General features: G+C 37.8%; 1 protein-coding gene across 1 annotated transcript in view; it reads right to left on the bottom strand.

The window, feature by feature from the left end:
* The window catches only part of LEKR1 (leucine, glutamate and lysine rich 1), a 164,624-nt gene that overhangs the window by 48,930 nt on the left and 98,254 nt on the right, over window positions 1-17,440 (bottom strand). The window contains exon 9 of the mRNA XM_019731921.2: window positions 6,387-6,468. Coding sequence (XP_019587480.2) covers window positions 6,387-6,468 — 82 coding nt within the window. The remainder of the gene's footprint in view (window positions 1-6,386; window positions 6,469-17,440) is intronic.

The following is a 17,440-nucleotide window of genomic DNA, read 5'->3' as shown; positions in this document are numbered from 1 at the left end:
ATGAATTACATTCATTTACTTTTAAACCTTTTTATTGTAAAATATGATAAAATTGTAAGATATAGAAAATTATATGCATACTATAATTAATATAAGGAGAACTTGTAACCACCCTCCAGGTCAAACAGAAAACTTTACCAACTACCCGAGACGCTTCATGTCCCTGTTCCCAACACAACCAAGCCCCTTCCCCCTAAAAAAAAACATTCTCATGAATTTTACGGTAATCACTTTGGTTTTCTTTGGAGTTTTATTACCCAAGTTTTATCCCTGAACACTATATTTCAGTTTTCCTTTTTGTTTTTGTAAAAAAAAAGTGTCTTTATAGAACATTATTTCCTTTATTATGTCATGTTTGTAAAATGCCTTTATTAAGGTATTGTATTAACATATAATAAACTGCATACAATTTGATAGGTTTGATGTATGTAGAAGCCCATGAAACCATTACCAGAATCAAGTAGCACATGAGCATATTGAGAGCTTAGATCTTGGTCTCTAATACTGTGCCCCATTCGAGGGAAGCAGGACTACTCAGAGAAATGGCTGAGTCCAAGGGTGCAGCAGTGTAGGTGTATCTGAAATATTTTGTTATGCCAGAAAGTAAGGCAGCGCTTATAAAAGATGATGGGATCATGTTCCAATGTCACATGAGCCACCTTGAAGGGGCTCCCACTAAGTTTAGGATAGTTTGTGTACCAAAATAATTAAATACAGTAATGAATTATAAGTCATTGAAAAAATAGGAATTCATGACTCCATACCAATGATAATTTTTTTTTTTTTTTTAATGGGAAGAAGGGAGGTTCTTGCTTACAGTGAAATGCTGAGGGCTGACTAATAAGTGGAGAGGGAGGGCTGGAGTTAGAAAATCATCATTTAGCAACCACTAAGGTAAAGATCGGATAAGGCAAAAATCATTAATGGCTGCTATAGCTATGCATAAATTTTGGTGAGAAGCAGAATATTTGGAAATTATTTCCAAATAAAACATTAGAAAACAAGGAATCAGGGAAAGATTAACATGCCATGAGAAAAGTGGGCAAAGGCTCTGCTCAGGCCAGTCACAGAGGATGGATTACAAAGAGCAAAATATGCAGGGATAGAAATTTTTCATCAATTAAACTAGTAACTTTTTTTTTTCAGTTATAATACCCAGTATTGGCTAGAAAGTGAAGAGATGGGGATTTACAAACACTGCTGAGATTGAAAATCAGTATAATCTTATTGGAGGGCCATGAGTCATTATGCATTAAAAGCCTTAAAAATATGCAAGTTTGATTCTAGCAAAAAAGGAAATAATTGTGTGTGAGTGGAAAGATTTATCTATATTAATCTCAAAGTACCTTACTTATAAAAGTGATAAATTCATAAATTCTGAAAAACATGGGATTAGTAAATAAATTATGGTTCATCCATAGATTGGAATACTATATACCCATTTCATAATAATCAATAAATGTATCATGTAATGACATGGGAAAATGTCCAGGATATATCACTAAGTGAAAATAGGTTTAAAAACAAATATATATATATATATATATATATATATATATATATATATATATATATATATAAAAACTATAACTATAATGTTCTTTTTTTATATTCCTATCTTTTCCAAGTTTTATACATTTGTTTTCAAAATGTATGAAAAGGTCATTTTAAAAAATGCTTTGAGATTCAGCAGCCCCACCACAATTTTTATTCTATGTTCAGACTCTTGTACACACTTTTCCAAATCTGGAGGCAGGGACAGTAGAAATCCTGTTAGTGGTTATTTACTAACTATGTGAACAATTAATTGTGGCTGCATATTTTTAAGCCTGCTCCCCAGGGAGCCTACCATCCCAAGAATTCCCCTCACCACGGTAAGCTCCCACCCCCCACTCCAGTTAAGCCACTTTTTCTATGGTCTACTCTTCACTATCCAATTGTTATCTTCACCTTCATTAGGATGGGAGCAATTGGAAGGAGCAGAAAGAATGCCTACGTCTCTTTCAACACCGCATTCCTTCTTTTACTCTCAGCAAATAGTGTTAATCCTTTCTCTTCAACTGCTTTGAATAAGCCTTCAGAAAGCCCCCTGCTGCTTCTGCCAATCAAAGCAAAGGAAATCAGATGAAATAATTGGATATTTTCCCCTAATCTGAAAGGCAAGGGTCAATACCATTCCACCCCTTTACGTAGAAGAAATAGCCACTCTCAAACCGCCTCCTTGAAAGTTCCACTTTGCTGTCCAAAAGGCGTCTTAAATCTAACAGATCTAAAGCATTGTTTTTTACCTCCCTCACCCCTATATCTACTTCTTTTACAGATTTCCCACTTCAATAAATAATAGGTAACACCTTATATATCTACTGCAACCCTCAAAGAGGCCCTTATTCCCTTGTTGGAGTTGAGAGAACAGAGACCAGCGAGATACGTAACATGCGTGACACAGCTCCTAACCAGCAGTCTGCATCTGAAGTCTCGGCTCTTAGTGACTATACTTACTGCCTCTCAGCTGATGTGGAAAACTCCAAACCCCATCTATTCCAGCAGCAAATCCTGTCAGATTAACCTCCAACATATACTTCTATCCCCCTCCACACTACAGCCTTACACTAAACCAGTCACTTCTCACTTGCATGAATGCACAGCTTCCCACCTACTCTTCCCTGATTGTTCCTGTACTTCTGCTCCAGGCCTTCGCCATGTAGCAGCATGCTGACTGCTTGAAAGAAATCAGATTGGTTCACTCTCTTGCCCCAAATCCTCCAACAGTTTCTCACTGCCCTCTGAATAAATCCAAATGCCTCACTAGGGGCTCATCCTGGTATATTTATTTCACATGGCTGCTGTCACAAATTACCACAAACTTAGTGGTTTAAAACAACCCAAGTTTATTATCTTACAGTTCTAAGGTCACAAGTCCTAATCAAGATGTCACCAGGGCTGTGTTCCTTCTGGCAACTTCAAGGGGAGAACCCATTTCCTTGACTTTCTAGCTTCTAGAGACTATCTGGCATCTTTGGCTTGTGGCCCCTTCTTCCATATTCAAATCACATCACTCCAACCTCTGCTTTCATCCTCACATCTGTCTGTGACTTTGACCCTTTTGCTTTCCTCTTAAAAGGACCTTTTCAATTATATTGGGCCTGCCCAAATAATTCAGGATCATCTCCCATCTCAAAATTCTTAATTTAATCACATGTGCAAAAGTCCTTTTTGCCATGTAAGGTAATGTACTTATAGATTCCAGGGATTAGAACATGAAAATCTTCAGAAGCCATTAGTCTATCTACCACAACGGGCCTTCTCATGTTTGTTGAACTTGCAAAACTAACTCTCAAGAATATAGGGCCTTGTCCTTGATCTCTCTGTTTCCAGATGTTAGCGTCTTAGCACTGCCAGTTCCTTTCTGTTTCTCAGTTCTTAACTCAAAGGCCATCTGCTCAGGGAAGTCACGCTATCAAAAGTATAGCACCCCACTCCCTCGCTCACATTCTGTTATGCCTGTTTTATATGTTTGCAGCACTTACCATTACCTGAAATCACCTAAACTGCTCTACTGGGGCTTGTCGATCTTGTTACTCCAATATCTAGTGCCTGTGCACAAGTCATGGCACATGATCCCCACTCAGTAAGCATTTTGGATTGAAGGAATGAATGAAGTAAACCTAGCCTGTTCAGTCTCAGCTCATGTGAAACGTGGACCTGTATTCTGACATTGGAATGCCACCAGGCCACCTACTTGAGAGGCAAAAATTTCTCTTGAATGACCAGAGAGGTAATCAATCAATCAGGGGGCAATAATAGAGAAGGCTCCAAGAACAGATTGGTCAGCTGTGTCGGATATTGCTGAGAGGTCAAGTAAGAGCTTTACAAAGTAGGAATTTATCATGGTCATAAGCTGATCATTGCTCAAATTATAGGAAAGGGGTGGCTGCAAATAAAATGTCAGGTTAAAAAGGTGTCTAAATTAGAAATGCATTTTGTGTAAACACTCTATAGACATATTCATTACTAACTACTCAATTGTAAATCATTTTAAGTGAATTTTGTTCTTTTTATTACATACATGAAAGTGAAGACATTCACACTGTGAGCGATTTAAACAATATATACATATGCAGAGTTAAATGCAAGTCTCCATACACCCCCACTCTCACTTGCAGAGGGAACTGTTGAAATCCTGCTAGTCATTTATTCAGTGCATTTAAATCCATATATATGTGTGTGTATGTTCATCACATTTTTACATAAATGGAATCATTTTTCTAATCATATGTTTAATCTCTCAAATTCTTAATAGCTTCCTTTTCATAACAGCCTATTCTTCTTTTGTGGCTACAATCCTGCTGATGGGAGGGGGTTTGGTGAGGGGCCACTGGTTCCAAATGTGATTCCTGGGACTTGGCAGAATCCGAGGGGACCACCCGCGGCAGAATCACGTGGGGAGTGCATTACAAACGCAGAATACTCGGAGCCACCCCAGGCCCAAATGTAAAACCATTGTGTCTGTGGGGATGAAGCCCAGCCACAGTCTGTGGGGGAGTCACCCTGTCATTTACAGTTTCAGTAAGCTCCCTGGGATTCTCCTGCAGACCGGAGTGGCAGACCACCTTGTGATGCTTCACCAGGGCCTCCTACCTTCTCTTTAAGTGATTCTAAGTGAGGTCCTGCCTGTTGTACACCCACCACACAACCGGTTTTCCTCCGGTTTAGTCCTCTGTCGAGTTGACCCTTTTTGTAAACCTTCCTGTGTATTCTCCTTCCGGAATTCCTCAAAATTTCTCACCATCTACAGCAGTCTTGCTTATGAGTCTTATTTGTCTATGTTTATCCTGATATATATGTATGTAATAGAAGTCTATTTCTAAGCCATATACATATATATATATATATATATATATATATATATATATACTTAAAAGTAATACAATTGCATTTCATAGTATCCATATTTTTCATCACTTCAGGGAGGTCTTCTCTAAATTAATCTTGACGTTATGACACAAATAAAATTTGGAGAAAATTTCCTCATCCACTTTTCAGAGCATCACTAACACTCTACCTCTTTGGCGAACACTACTGTTTACCCACTGACCATGCACTAGAGCTTCCTTCCTGGCCATCAGAGCCCCACTATCATCTGCTGTGAGGATAAATCCTGCTTGGTCTAAACTGACTGTGGGTGTCCCATTCCCTTGCATGACTCATTTAGGAGAGTGTATGTAAAGGGTTCTAGTCAAAGGGATAGAAGGAGAGGGCTGTTTGGTGGCTTCTGGGAAATTTTTTTTCTCACTTCTGGTGAGACACCAGAAAAACAGACCCTTCCTTCCCCTGAGGTGGTTACATTTGGATGTGGTACCTGGAACTGCAGCCATCTCATGATAACAAGGGACCTCGACTTGGGGTGAAGCCGATGCTGAGGGCAGCAGGATGAAGACAGAAGGAACACCAAGACCCGTGGAAATATTGCTGAGCTGCTGGAGTGACTAAACTTGAAACCACTCTACCTCTGTTACTCGCAGCCCAAAGCATCCTAACTGATACAATCTATTTTCAAAAATAAACCTTGGGAAACATTTTCTTATAAACCATAGGAAAAAAAGAACCCCAAGTTCATCCATTTAAAAACTTAAACTCTTCCCCGTAAAGAAAAATCCACAAAATTTATATAGAAACATTTAAAAATCTTTAAACAACAAAAGAATGGTGTTAAGTTGGATAGGTGAAACCCACTCCCAATCCTAACCCCCACGAAGAGTGAGAATTAAGAATTTAAACAAACCTGATTTCACAGCACTGTCCAATTTCTGGATGTTCAAAAGGTTTGGATATATAGTAAATATTCAATTTATTAACAAACTGTATGTCAAAATTATTAGGTAAATTATTTGGACTTCAAACTTAATTTGACATACAACAATGGCCAATTCACAAATTTAGTTTTCATGGACCTCCTGTGCTCTAAGCAGCCTGAGCAGTCCTCGGCTCTGATCCTAAATGCCCACCCTACTGCTCTTCATCCTAGTAGTGAGGGAGGGGAGATGCCATAGAGATGGAAACGCTGGGTACAGGCAGCATAGAGAAATGTCTCCGGCAGCTGGGGCCATATAAGTGGTTCAGAGACTATTTCACATTAACTAACTACATTGGAACAACCAGGGAAAGCGTTCATGCATGGGTAGGTAAGTTTCTGACGGAGGGAAAGAAACATCTCATGTAGTTAAAAATATTTACAGGTCCTTCAATGTACAATCTAGGCTAGAAGAGTAGCCAAGAAAAGCAGCAGACCATACCCACACAACTGAGTCACTACCAAAGGGGTCACAGAGAACACATCAGGGGGTCCTTCTGAAATCTTACAGGTTGTGTGACGGTCACCATCTTACATGAGCTTTTCTTTATAGTTGTCCAGCTCGGTCACTGCCTTCTGAAGTTTTAGCCCAAGTGCCTCTACCTGACATTGCAAATCTGAAATGACACAACGTATTCATCTGGTTAGGACATTTTAAGGGTCCAGATATTTTCCTAGAGCAAATCCTATTCTTTTAGAGTTGCCATACAGCTCCTTGAAGAATAAGGCAGCTGTTTATTCCATGTTGCCTGGATGACCGTCTACAGCTTGTCCCTACTCTGAAATCCCGTGGAATTAATGGGTTTTGACAGACCCAACTGATTGACCTCTTTCTGCCTCCAACATCACGCTAATTTTCAAACAGCTAATAGGCTAAATTTTACTAATGTTTTCAATGGAAATTTATGTAGCTGACACATATCTGAATTTCTGGTCATATGGCTCACATGTGAAACACTTGACTGCCTGAGCTAGCTCTTGTGGCCTGGAAATGAAAAGCATTGCTGAGGCCTCCTGGTAGACGTGAAACAGACAAACCAGGTACAAGGCTCCAGGCAAAGAATTTGTTAACTCTGGGTAGCATCTAATGGGCATTTTAATGACTTTCAAAGCCAAGAAAATACAAGCAAGAAATTGGCTTCCATAGAGTCTTGAACTGGAGAATTCAAACAGTGTTTGAAGATTATTCAAACAGCCGGTCTAACGTGTGTGGATGCAGAACGGAAACTAAAGCAGAAAGAACAAATGCTTGATTTATCTGAGTCCTGCCATTAGCCTGTGTGTGGGTGCTGTGATCTGAATTGCAGCCCCAGTGATAACCTTGGTTGGCGTTCTTGGGAAAAAGGTGGAAAACAAATTTACACAGATGGACTACCGGGTTTCTATGAGAAAAATATTTAAAACACTGGAATTGTAAAATTCCTATGTTATATCTGCTCAGGTATTTTAATAATAAACTTTAAAATCTTTATGCATGCAAATACATAAAATTTCTATATATATCTTCAATCTGCCTTCTTAACTTTGCTTTATGAAGAAGAGCCATTTCCTTAAGTCAGAAAAATAAAGTAACATTAAACAAATGCTTTCATTAGAATTTATCAGGTATTGGCATAAATTTTGTCTATTCAGTACTGTCACACACATTAATTTTGTCCCTCCGTCTGCCTTTTAGGTGCTAATAGCCCCATATTTCAGATGAGGAAAACATGAGCTCCTCTCTGATTCTCTTGCCTGGTAAGAGAATGAGTAAATTTACAGTGAGTAAATGCGTTAGCCCACAGCCACACTCACTGAAGATGTTAATCTTGGCCAAGGGGATTAATTTGAGAGGATGGCCCCTGAAATAAGATTCAATAAAGACTTACTTGACTTACTTGATAGATAATATTTGGGGGGTACATCTTTTCCATTTATCAAGTGATAGCATTATATGAGAGAAAATAAAATAGCATACATATAGAGAATTTCTTTTTGAGTAGAACCTTTGGAAACAAGGCAATCTCATAGTTGCATGATGTGTTGCTTTGTTATTAAGTTCGTGTGGGCTTGCAGAGGGGGTCCATTCACATGGGCACAGCTATAAGATTCCCACCCATCCTCTGAAGAATAAGCAGGGAAAGAAGTTGATGTTTGTTGATGGTGTACTATGTGTAGGCGTTGGGCAGAGTACTTTCTCCTATATCATTAATTCATAGACACAACTACCATGAAAAGCAGTTCCACGTTTTATTTTTACCAGTGAAGACTCTAAAGATCAGAATAATTAACTAACTTATCAAAGGTCACATAACTAGTTAGAAGGGATCCCGTGATTCAAACTCAGGTTGGCCTCATCCCACCATCCTTATCTTTTTTTTTTTCCTTTTGTGGGGGGCATACTGGAGAACAGTGTGTCTTTCCAGGACCCAGCAGTTCCATGTCAAGTCGCTCAGCCCCAAGTCAAGTCATTATTTTCAATCTAGTTGTGAAGGGTGCAGTTCACTGGCCCATGTGGGAATGGAACCCACGACCTTGGTGTTAGGAGTACTGTGCTCTAACCACTGAGGAAACAGGCCACACTCTTCCTAACTCTCTTACACTGACTCTCAAACTAGAAAAGCTAGACAGGTTTATGATATTTGTCCATGGACGTGTGGTTAGTGTGACTACAGATCTGCTTAGCATATCCCAGAATCTTTGGAGAGTTATACTGAAAACAAATGGAAAGTATTCTTTTACATAAAATACATAGTAAATCAGTGAAATGTCTAACTCCAAGAGGTGGTTTAGATTTTAATTTTTGAAAGTTTAAAAATTAATATAGTGTAATTAATGAAAGACACTAAGACAAAGTAGTGTCATTGTGACTGACTTTATGCGACTGACATCAGAGAGACCAACTTGCCCTCCCAGTAAGTGTTCCTTGGTGCTTTGGTCAGGATCTGAGCTGAAACTAGACGAAGCATAGGTCTGAACCAATTTGATAAATTTTATGATCTTACTTCGAAATGTAGTCATTAAGAGGAAGAATTGATTATCTTAAAAATAAATTCCAAACAAGTGATACTTGATAAGTGAATTTTATGCAATTAATTCTCAATTACCCGATAATCAGTAGAATAGCAGACAGTAAAAATGGCAACTAATTCAAAACCATTTTTGTAGTATTAGAAATACTCATAGGCATCACAGTTCTAGAATTTTTTAATAGGTTTAAAGGAAAATAAACTACACAATCATGACCCAAGTCAAGAAAGGAAAATCAATTATACTCTCTAGTATTATTCTCTCTGCATACCCACCTAAATCTCCCTTTCTCCCTATTTCAAGATAAGCATAGATATCTTAGTTTTTAATTCACAGTACCCAATGAGTACAGAAGCCACTTCCTTCAGATTATTCACTATGTATTTATAGCATCTCTGAGTAAAAATAAGGAAAACAAATAAATGTTTTACTTTAAAACACAGAAACCTCTGAAGGTTGTCATGTGAAGTAAATAGAACCAGGAAAAACAAGTAATGTCAACAAATAAATCACTTTATATAAGCAGAGAAGGTACCACACAGAATTGAGAAAAAAGATTCATTATGAATGATCCATAAGGTAAATAGCCACCAGTGTATAATAATTAGGCATTAATTAATATATTTTCACAGCTGGGTTTTTTTTTTTGTTTTTTGTTTTTCAACTTTTGGTTAATTTTCTCTCAAAAAGGAGGGCTAAGAATTGTTTTTCAAACACACAGGCCATATATTTACTGTTCTGAATGAGGCGTAAGCATCCTATTGGTTTATTATTGGTCTGGTAGACTAGTAGGGTCCCTTTGTTTCTGGAAGCGGAGTGCCCAGTTCCTGTCCTTAGTAAATAAAGGAACACAGTTAGGATAAGCAGCAGAGAGGTTAAGCCACCTGCACTAGACAGCTCCTTCAGTTTCTGAGGCAAGGAGTTCTTAAATAAATGTATTGTTCTGTGCAGTCCTTCTCTATAGATAAATAAATTCAACTTCAATTTTCTGTCATTCAGCACGACATTGGATTACAAGGCAACAGGCCCTGAATGCCTACAAAAAGAAAGGAAGCACTGGCTTCAAACACCGTGCAGATGTAAGGCGGAACCCATGGACACAATCCAAAATTTACAACGGCAAATTCTGCTATGATGTGACTGTGTTCTTTGCAGATTATTAAATAGGAAGCAAATGATTTTAAATGAACAAGACAAAAGAGCTCTTAGCCTCTCTTCACACGAAGCCAGCTGCTTGCTGGATAACATTATGTAGACATCAGATTTGGAGTCATTAGTCATTTAAGAGAATCCTGGTATTCTGAAAGGTTTCTAGAAACTACAAATACAAAAGGTATTCATAGTTAGCTATTTTATAGAAGAATATAAAAAATTTTATAGTCATTTGGAAGGTATATTAAGTTAGTATAATGTTTGAGAAAACAATAAATAAAACCTTTATAGTGGAAAGACATTTCCAGCTTAAAATTTCTGGATAAAGAAAGCATCAAAAAATATTTAAAATATGATTCAAGGTGCTATATATGGAAGAAAATGATTCCAGTTTCCAGTAACAGAATGGAAAAACAAGAAGGCAGAAGAATTGGCACCCAGAGATCCAGATCCAGGGGAGGATTTTTTTTTTTTCAGTGAGAAATTGAAGGCTGTATATAATTTTTAAATGGTGGAAATAATTGAAGAAAAGGAAAAACAAAGGCTCACCACTGTTAAAATGCACTCTTCAAACAGGATAACACAGAGATGTTGTGCATGACCTTGAAAGCCAGAAAGCTTCACTTCACATTCTGGCTCTGTGACTTTAGGTACTTTAGTTTCCTCATCTGTAAAATGGTTACCACAGCACAGGATTGTTCTGAGAATTAAGTGACTTCATACACGTAAAGAGGACAACGGTGTCAGGCACTCGTAACTGCTAGCTATTATCATACGTGGTGCCAGTAAACCCTCCCCAACCGCCACCAACTTCTGCTCAGAAGCTCATCACTGTCACCTCGAGGAACTGGTTGGGGCTGGCGTTACCAGCGGTTATCTTTGTGTGGGGAAGAATAAAAATGAAGGTTTTAACGGCATAGTTTTCGTTAACAATCTAGAGAGTAACTATGGCAAAATGTTAAACCTAGTTCAATTGGGGTGATGTCACATACATTTGTTATTCTCTGTGTTTGACATATTTTATAGATGTATTGTTTAGAGTGGAGTCTTGATTGCACAGGTCAAGGATGTAGCATGTTCTACACTGAGTCTAATCAACTCAGTTCCGTCTGTCCAAGGTACAAAAGGAAACAAGAGGAAGAGAACTTGGTGGGGGTGAGGAATGAGGTTGAAACTGTAATTAAAGACAACCCATTTGATTCTGTGAATAGGGAACAGAGAAATTCAATTGTAGCTGGAGGGGGACATGGTAACAAGGAGGGTTGTTGATTTTGTTTTTGTTTTAAGGTGCTGGGACATATTTATTTGCATTTGGGAATAATCCATTCCAGAGGGCACCCACACTTGCGAATTTAATGTACGCCTTCTAACCTGCTTATGTGTGAAAAAAAAATAGTCCTTTTTGCAGTATTTTTAACACAGTGTTAAGCTTTAAATCTCATTTTAGTTCATACTTTTTTCAAAGTACATTATGTTTTTAAGACTTAGCCAAGTAACTATACAATACATATGATTCCCTCCTTCCGACTGTTATATGGTATAAAATCATGTGCACATGTTGCATTTTACTGATCTAGTCCTACAGCGATGGAACCTAGGTTCCTTGCAATTTTGTGTCACCACAAATGATCCTTCAATCAAAGATTTCTACCCATCTTCTTATGTACGGACAGAGGCGTGTTTCTGCAGGACAACACCAGTGTGAACTCATGAAGTCATAGGTATACACATACTTAAATAATGCCAAATGGTCCCAGGATGGAGGCATCAGCTACACTCCCACCTCACTGAATGATGGTGCCTGCCTTCCTAATACTCATTGGAAAGAGCTATTTAATTTTTCGTTTTCTTTCCCAATCCATAGGGTACAAAGTAGTGTCTCATCGCTGGTGTAATTGGCAGTTTTTCTATTCACTATCGAAGCTGATCGTCTTATTTTATGCTACTTAGTCATCCATATTTCGTTTTTTAATGATCTGCCTTTCGCCAGTCTCTTTTGTACCCACTCCAGTCGAGCTTTCCCCTATACTCCTCCACAGAAATCCCTTTTTTCAAGGTTATGAATGACCTTTCTATTTTGGCAATTCCAAAATGGAATTATCTGTTGTTATCTAATTCAAACTTTCAGCAGCATTTCGCATTCTTTGTGAACACTCGTCTTGTTTCCATTGCCTGTACTCGCTTGTGTTTTTTCCTACCTTGTTGGTTATTGCTCCTAAGTCTCTATTGATGATCCTCATTCTGATGATTCACTAAACCGTTGGGAAGCACCAAGGGTTCAGTCCTAAGCACCTTTTCTCTACTTGCATTTTCTCCCTGGCTGATCTCATCTAGTCTCATGGCTTTGAACAGCATTTATACACCCGAGTCTTCCATCATCATCATCACAGCTAATCAGGGTTGAGTACTTACTATGTGCCAGGCACTATAGTCTAAGTGTATTACACTTGTTTAATCTTCACCGTGGGAAACTAACTAGAATGTAAGTTCCATGAGAACAGGAACGTTACCTGTTATATTCATAGTGTTTGAGACATGGAAGGTGCCCAAAAAATAATTGTTGAAAGAATGAATGAAATTTTGCAGATATTAGAAATAAAAATATCAGCAAATAAATGTTTAAAATTATGGTTAATCTTTAACCTAAGATTAAAATGCATGGAACAGAAAGAGTTGTGCAGTTTTCATTGATAATCTCTAATATGTATCTTGGCATTACAAGTCAGTTATCTTATAAACATGTTCTTTTATTTCAATAGACACCTGTTAAGTACCTACTCTGTTATAGGTAGGGTCCATGCTAGATAGACTCAGTGTATAAATACCAATAAGACAATTCCCTTGTCCTTAGAGAAGTTAGAATCAAGTGCCTCATTTTGCCTTCAGGAATGATAAATTAGGTTTCAGATAACAAATCAGTAGCTATTTTAAACTTAAACGTTTTATTTTTCCAAGATTTTAAATCATTTTATTTAGTTAGATGGTTAGTTAATTATGTGGCTGAAATGATGGGATTTTTATCAGACATAATTCATGTGAATGAACATAATCAGTATGCTGGATTTATATGTATGTATTACACTATTGTGCCAAAATTTGACGAGCTTAGCCTTTTACAAAAGTCACATCTCACTTAATTTTTTTAAACGAGCGTTAACAGAGGAAACCTTTGCAAATGTAAGAATATATACCAATAATAAAGTTTTCAAATGAGTATTCAACTCTATCAATTGCAAATTAACAGGTTTTAACTGTAGCAAACATTTTACAAAGCTCAGATGGTAATACAGCCACTTGGAAAATTCATTTCATTTTAGGATTTATATTTCAGAGGTTTAATTCACATCTACTTTGAAACAAGAACACTTGAAGTACATTAACATTTTCTGCATAACGCCAGAAGGGACTGAAATAAGATTTGGCAATTTTTATAAATCAGATGCTAGAACAGGTGTGAATATACATACAGCTAAAAAACTTGCAGTTCAGTCCAGATGTAGTTATATCAGAACCGTAAAATTATTTAGCTGAGTATGTGTGAGGTGGAGAGAGCGGGGGAGTGGATTAAATCAAGCTAAGGAGATAATCAGATATATAAAATTTGGAAATAAATTACATTTTAATATTAAAGACCAAGCATTTACTTCAGAATGCAAAGAAATGCTTCTAAGCCTTCATTGTATTTTTATGTTCTGAGCATGAAACCAACCCAATATAGCATGAAGATTAACTGTAACTTGTAGGGGCTTAAAAATATTATAAATTATGGATGAATAAGATAGGAAGAGTGTTAATTTTTTTTTTACCCTGGTTAAATCATTTAACCACTCTTTTTCGACTGAGAAAATGAAGACAATACTTTGTCTATCTCATAGGAACAATCCTGATGGATTCATAAACTTCTGAGTATTTTAGAACAGTGCCTTGTTTTCTGACGAATTTGTACAAATAAATTCACACAAATACATATATGTAAAATGAGATTTTTCAAGACTGAAAAAGTCTAGAGTTAACTAAGTAGCAAGGGTCAGGGAATACAATGAACAGAATATTAGCTGAAAAAATTTATGGGATAAAACAGAAAAAGACTTAGGGTTAATAATAAAGTAAATGAATAAAGGGAAGATAGGAAAGTTTAGATCTAAAAATATTTAAGACCTTTTCAAACAGAGTCACATAACCTTACAACCACATAAATATCAACTTGCTTTAATGAATTGGAGTGTTCGACAACCGAATGCTTACAGAGGTTCCTGTACGCAGGACTAACTCTGTGCACAACTGAAGGGGATGGAGGCATCTTCAGCCACACAGAGCATCCTTTCTCCTTGTTGTGCTGGGATGGCAATGAAATAGGCAAAGGGCAAGAATTTCCACAAAACAGCGCTTTCATGCTACAAAAGTACTTTGTGCCAATTGAATTTAAAAAAAAAAAAAATCTACCACACAACAATAGTTTAAAAGTAGCAAGCAAAAACCCAAAAACATTTTATAATTTTAAGACTGAAGATATCTGAAGGCAACACACAGAAATGTGAAAAGATTTAGCTATGAGGATGTTTATCACAATATAATTTTAACAGAAAAATAGTGAAAACAACTGGCCAAAAATTGCATATGATCAAGTAAATCATGATTCATCCCAAATTAGAATACTATGAATATTTTTAACATGGAAAGATTTCATAACAGAGAAAATGGAGGGGATAGAAAGTATAAAACTCTATTATTCCATTCTTATAATAATATGTATTAAAAACTGAAAATCCAGAAGGATATGCTCATACCTCAAATGTTTATAACTCTAGTTGCATTGCCTAGTTAATATTGATGAATGAACAAAATTGGTGGTTGGTGATCAAATGAGCAGAAGAGAACTTACATTAAGCGGGTGGGGAAGGGGAATGCAGTCATTATTAGGCCACGTGTGAATGTTGGAATTTCCTACTCAGTAGTAACATGGCTTATTCTGGTAACAGGAAACAAAAACTCACGCTGCAGTAGCCTGACACTGAGCCATGCAATGTACCCAGACCCATCTTACAACCCATTTCATAACCTATCAATGGCTCGTACGGCCCATCACCAGGTGTCTACTGTTCTCAGGACCTCTTCTGTTGTCCCCTTGTGGAGATTTTGTGTTTACTACAAGTACTGGAAGTGGCCTAGGATAGCACAGTAGCTTCCTCTGAAGTAAAATTAATGATAATGATGTATATGATTGATGTTCACAGGCAATGGAGGCCAGAGGTTAAGAACCCAAGTTTGGCAGCACAGTTCCTGGCTCAGACTCCAATCCTGCTGATTAGTAGCTGCATGGCTTCGTGCAACTTAATTCCTCTAATCCTCAGTAATCTCATTGGTAAACTGGAGACATAAAAGTGCTTAACCTAGGAGACAGGAGAGTGATAATAAGTGAGCACACTGTGGCTGCACTATGTCTGGCATGTGGTTGGCACTTCATGAATGTTAGCTGCTACTTAGAATGTAGCAGGACAGTTACCTAAACTCATAGGAAATCTATTTTTTAATGACGTAAGGACAGTATTAGTGATTAGGTAGTGGGAAAGAGATGCTGGTAAGAGGTAAGAAACATTGGACACTGTGGTGGGGGGAGGTCTCTGGGGGGATGGGTCATTTATTTATCATTTAGACAGTGTGGCTAGTGCTCATGTTATTGGCCCATAAATGAGGATGATGTGAAATGTCTATGTGCAGCAGGTACATTGTGTGCCTGGGTGAGTCCATGTGTGAAAGAGTGACAAGCTGTGAGTGTAGGCAGGAGTGTGTCCATGCGGGTGTTAGGCGCCCTCTTTCTCCTCACTGCTTGGCTGGAGCTGCACCTGAGGATGCTACATGCTCATATAGAAGCCATATACGACACAGGAGCTCTGCTCCTGATCAAGCCTACACTTCATTATGATAGGCGCCTAGCTAATATTGCTGAAGGAACAAAATGTGATTGGGGACTGAATGAGCAAAAGAGAACTTATGTTTTAAAGGGGTGGGGAAGGGGAATGCAGTCATATTAGACCACAAGTACACAATGGGAGAAAGAATGAAAGAGCAAGTAAGTCCACAGAGTTTAAAAAAAAAAGAAGAAGAAAAGAAAAGAAAAAGAAAATGTGAACTGTAAAATGTATCCCAAGGTCCTGAGAGGGATGGTGCCAGTCAAAGACAAGGCAGAGAAAGTGGCTAGGCTGATAGACTTAGAAAAGGAAACCCACACTGGAAGGAAAGAACGAAGAGAGAAGCTTGCAGTGGCATTAAGTGAGAAATGACTGGAGAATAAACAAGAATAACAGCTCTCTCAAAGGAGAGATATCCATCCTAAGTGGTGAATGCCTAACTATGATCACTGTAGAAAATTCCTCTAAGATTCAAACATTTCTAAAATGGAGATAATGTATATAGTACTGATAACTTTATATGAAAGCTCAAAGTTGGGAGTAAATGAAAAAGGAAACAAAGATAATCTTACAATACTCCACTGATCAAAGACCAAGTGGAGACTCCTTTATTATATTCCATATTTCATTGGTGACCTGGTCCTATAAAAGAACTTGCTGGGTTCCAGTTAAGACTATCTGGCTTGCAAGTTGTCTACGGACCCTAGGAAAACCGTGTATTTTTTTTGTTCCCCTGCTTTTGATTATAAGAAGCAGCCTGCAGTGTCCCAATATCAAGCTGGTCTCTTTCAAGGGCTGTTGGATTTAGTATAACTAAGGATTGCTGAAAACCTCCTTCGTTTTCTGTTTATAAAATCATCACTTCTCCCCTTTTATTGGAAGCCAAAGTGACATTATTCCTACTGGAGTCTAAGCGTCCACAGGAATCATAAAGGCTGGTCAATTCACCGCAGTGAGCTCCTTCTGAAAATCACAGCTTGCAGGAAAGGTCACAGTAGAATTCTGCTCATAGATGCCTTTATCCACTGCATAATAGTGACTCTTGAATTAATCCTTGCCACTCCCTTCTTCAGCAACCTGTTCTAAGAGCAGGCAGACCACCGACTGTTACAGCTAACCAAGGCTGACGGAAAGATACAGGGGAGGCAAATGGACCTTGGGGCAAACGGGAATTAAAATTCATCATTGTCCTTTGTTATTAAAGGAGCATTTAAGAAAATTCTAATACTGGGATACGAGATATAATAATTTGGTTTGCTGTTACCCTCGGAAAACCACTGGAAATGTAGTTTCGTATTTCTATCGCTCTTTAAGGGTTCCTAAATTTTATCTTGCTGATTTTCCTAACACTCGAAGGCAGGTAAGGAAGGCTATTTATTTCCATTTTACCGATGAAGTACCTGAGTCAAAGAAATTAATAATGTGTCCAAAGGGTCTGTAAAAGGCATAGACAGGGCCAGAAAGCAGAAGTGCTTGACTCCGCGATCAATATTTTTTTCAACTGAACATTACTGATTTT

The sequence above is a fragment of the Rhinolophus sinicus genome, linkage group LG01, assembly GCF_036562045.2.
Source record: "Rhinolophus sinicus isolate RSC01 linkage group LG01, ASM3656204v1, whole genome shotgun sequence".
Classification (NCBI taxonomy): Eukaryota; Metazoa; Chordata; class Mammalia; order Chiroptera; family Rhinolophidae; genus Rhinolophus; species Rhinolophus sinicus.
This window is presented reverse-complemented; position numbering and strand designations above follow the sequence as displayed.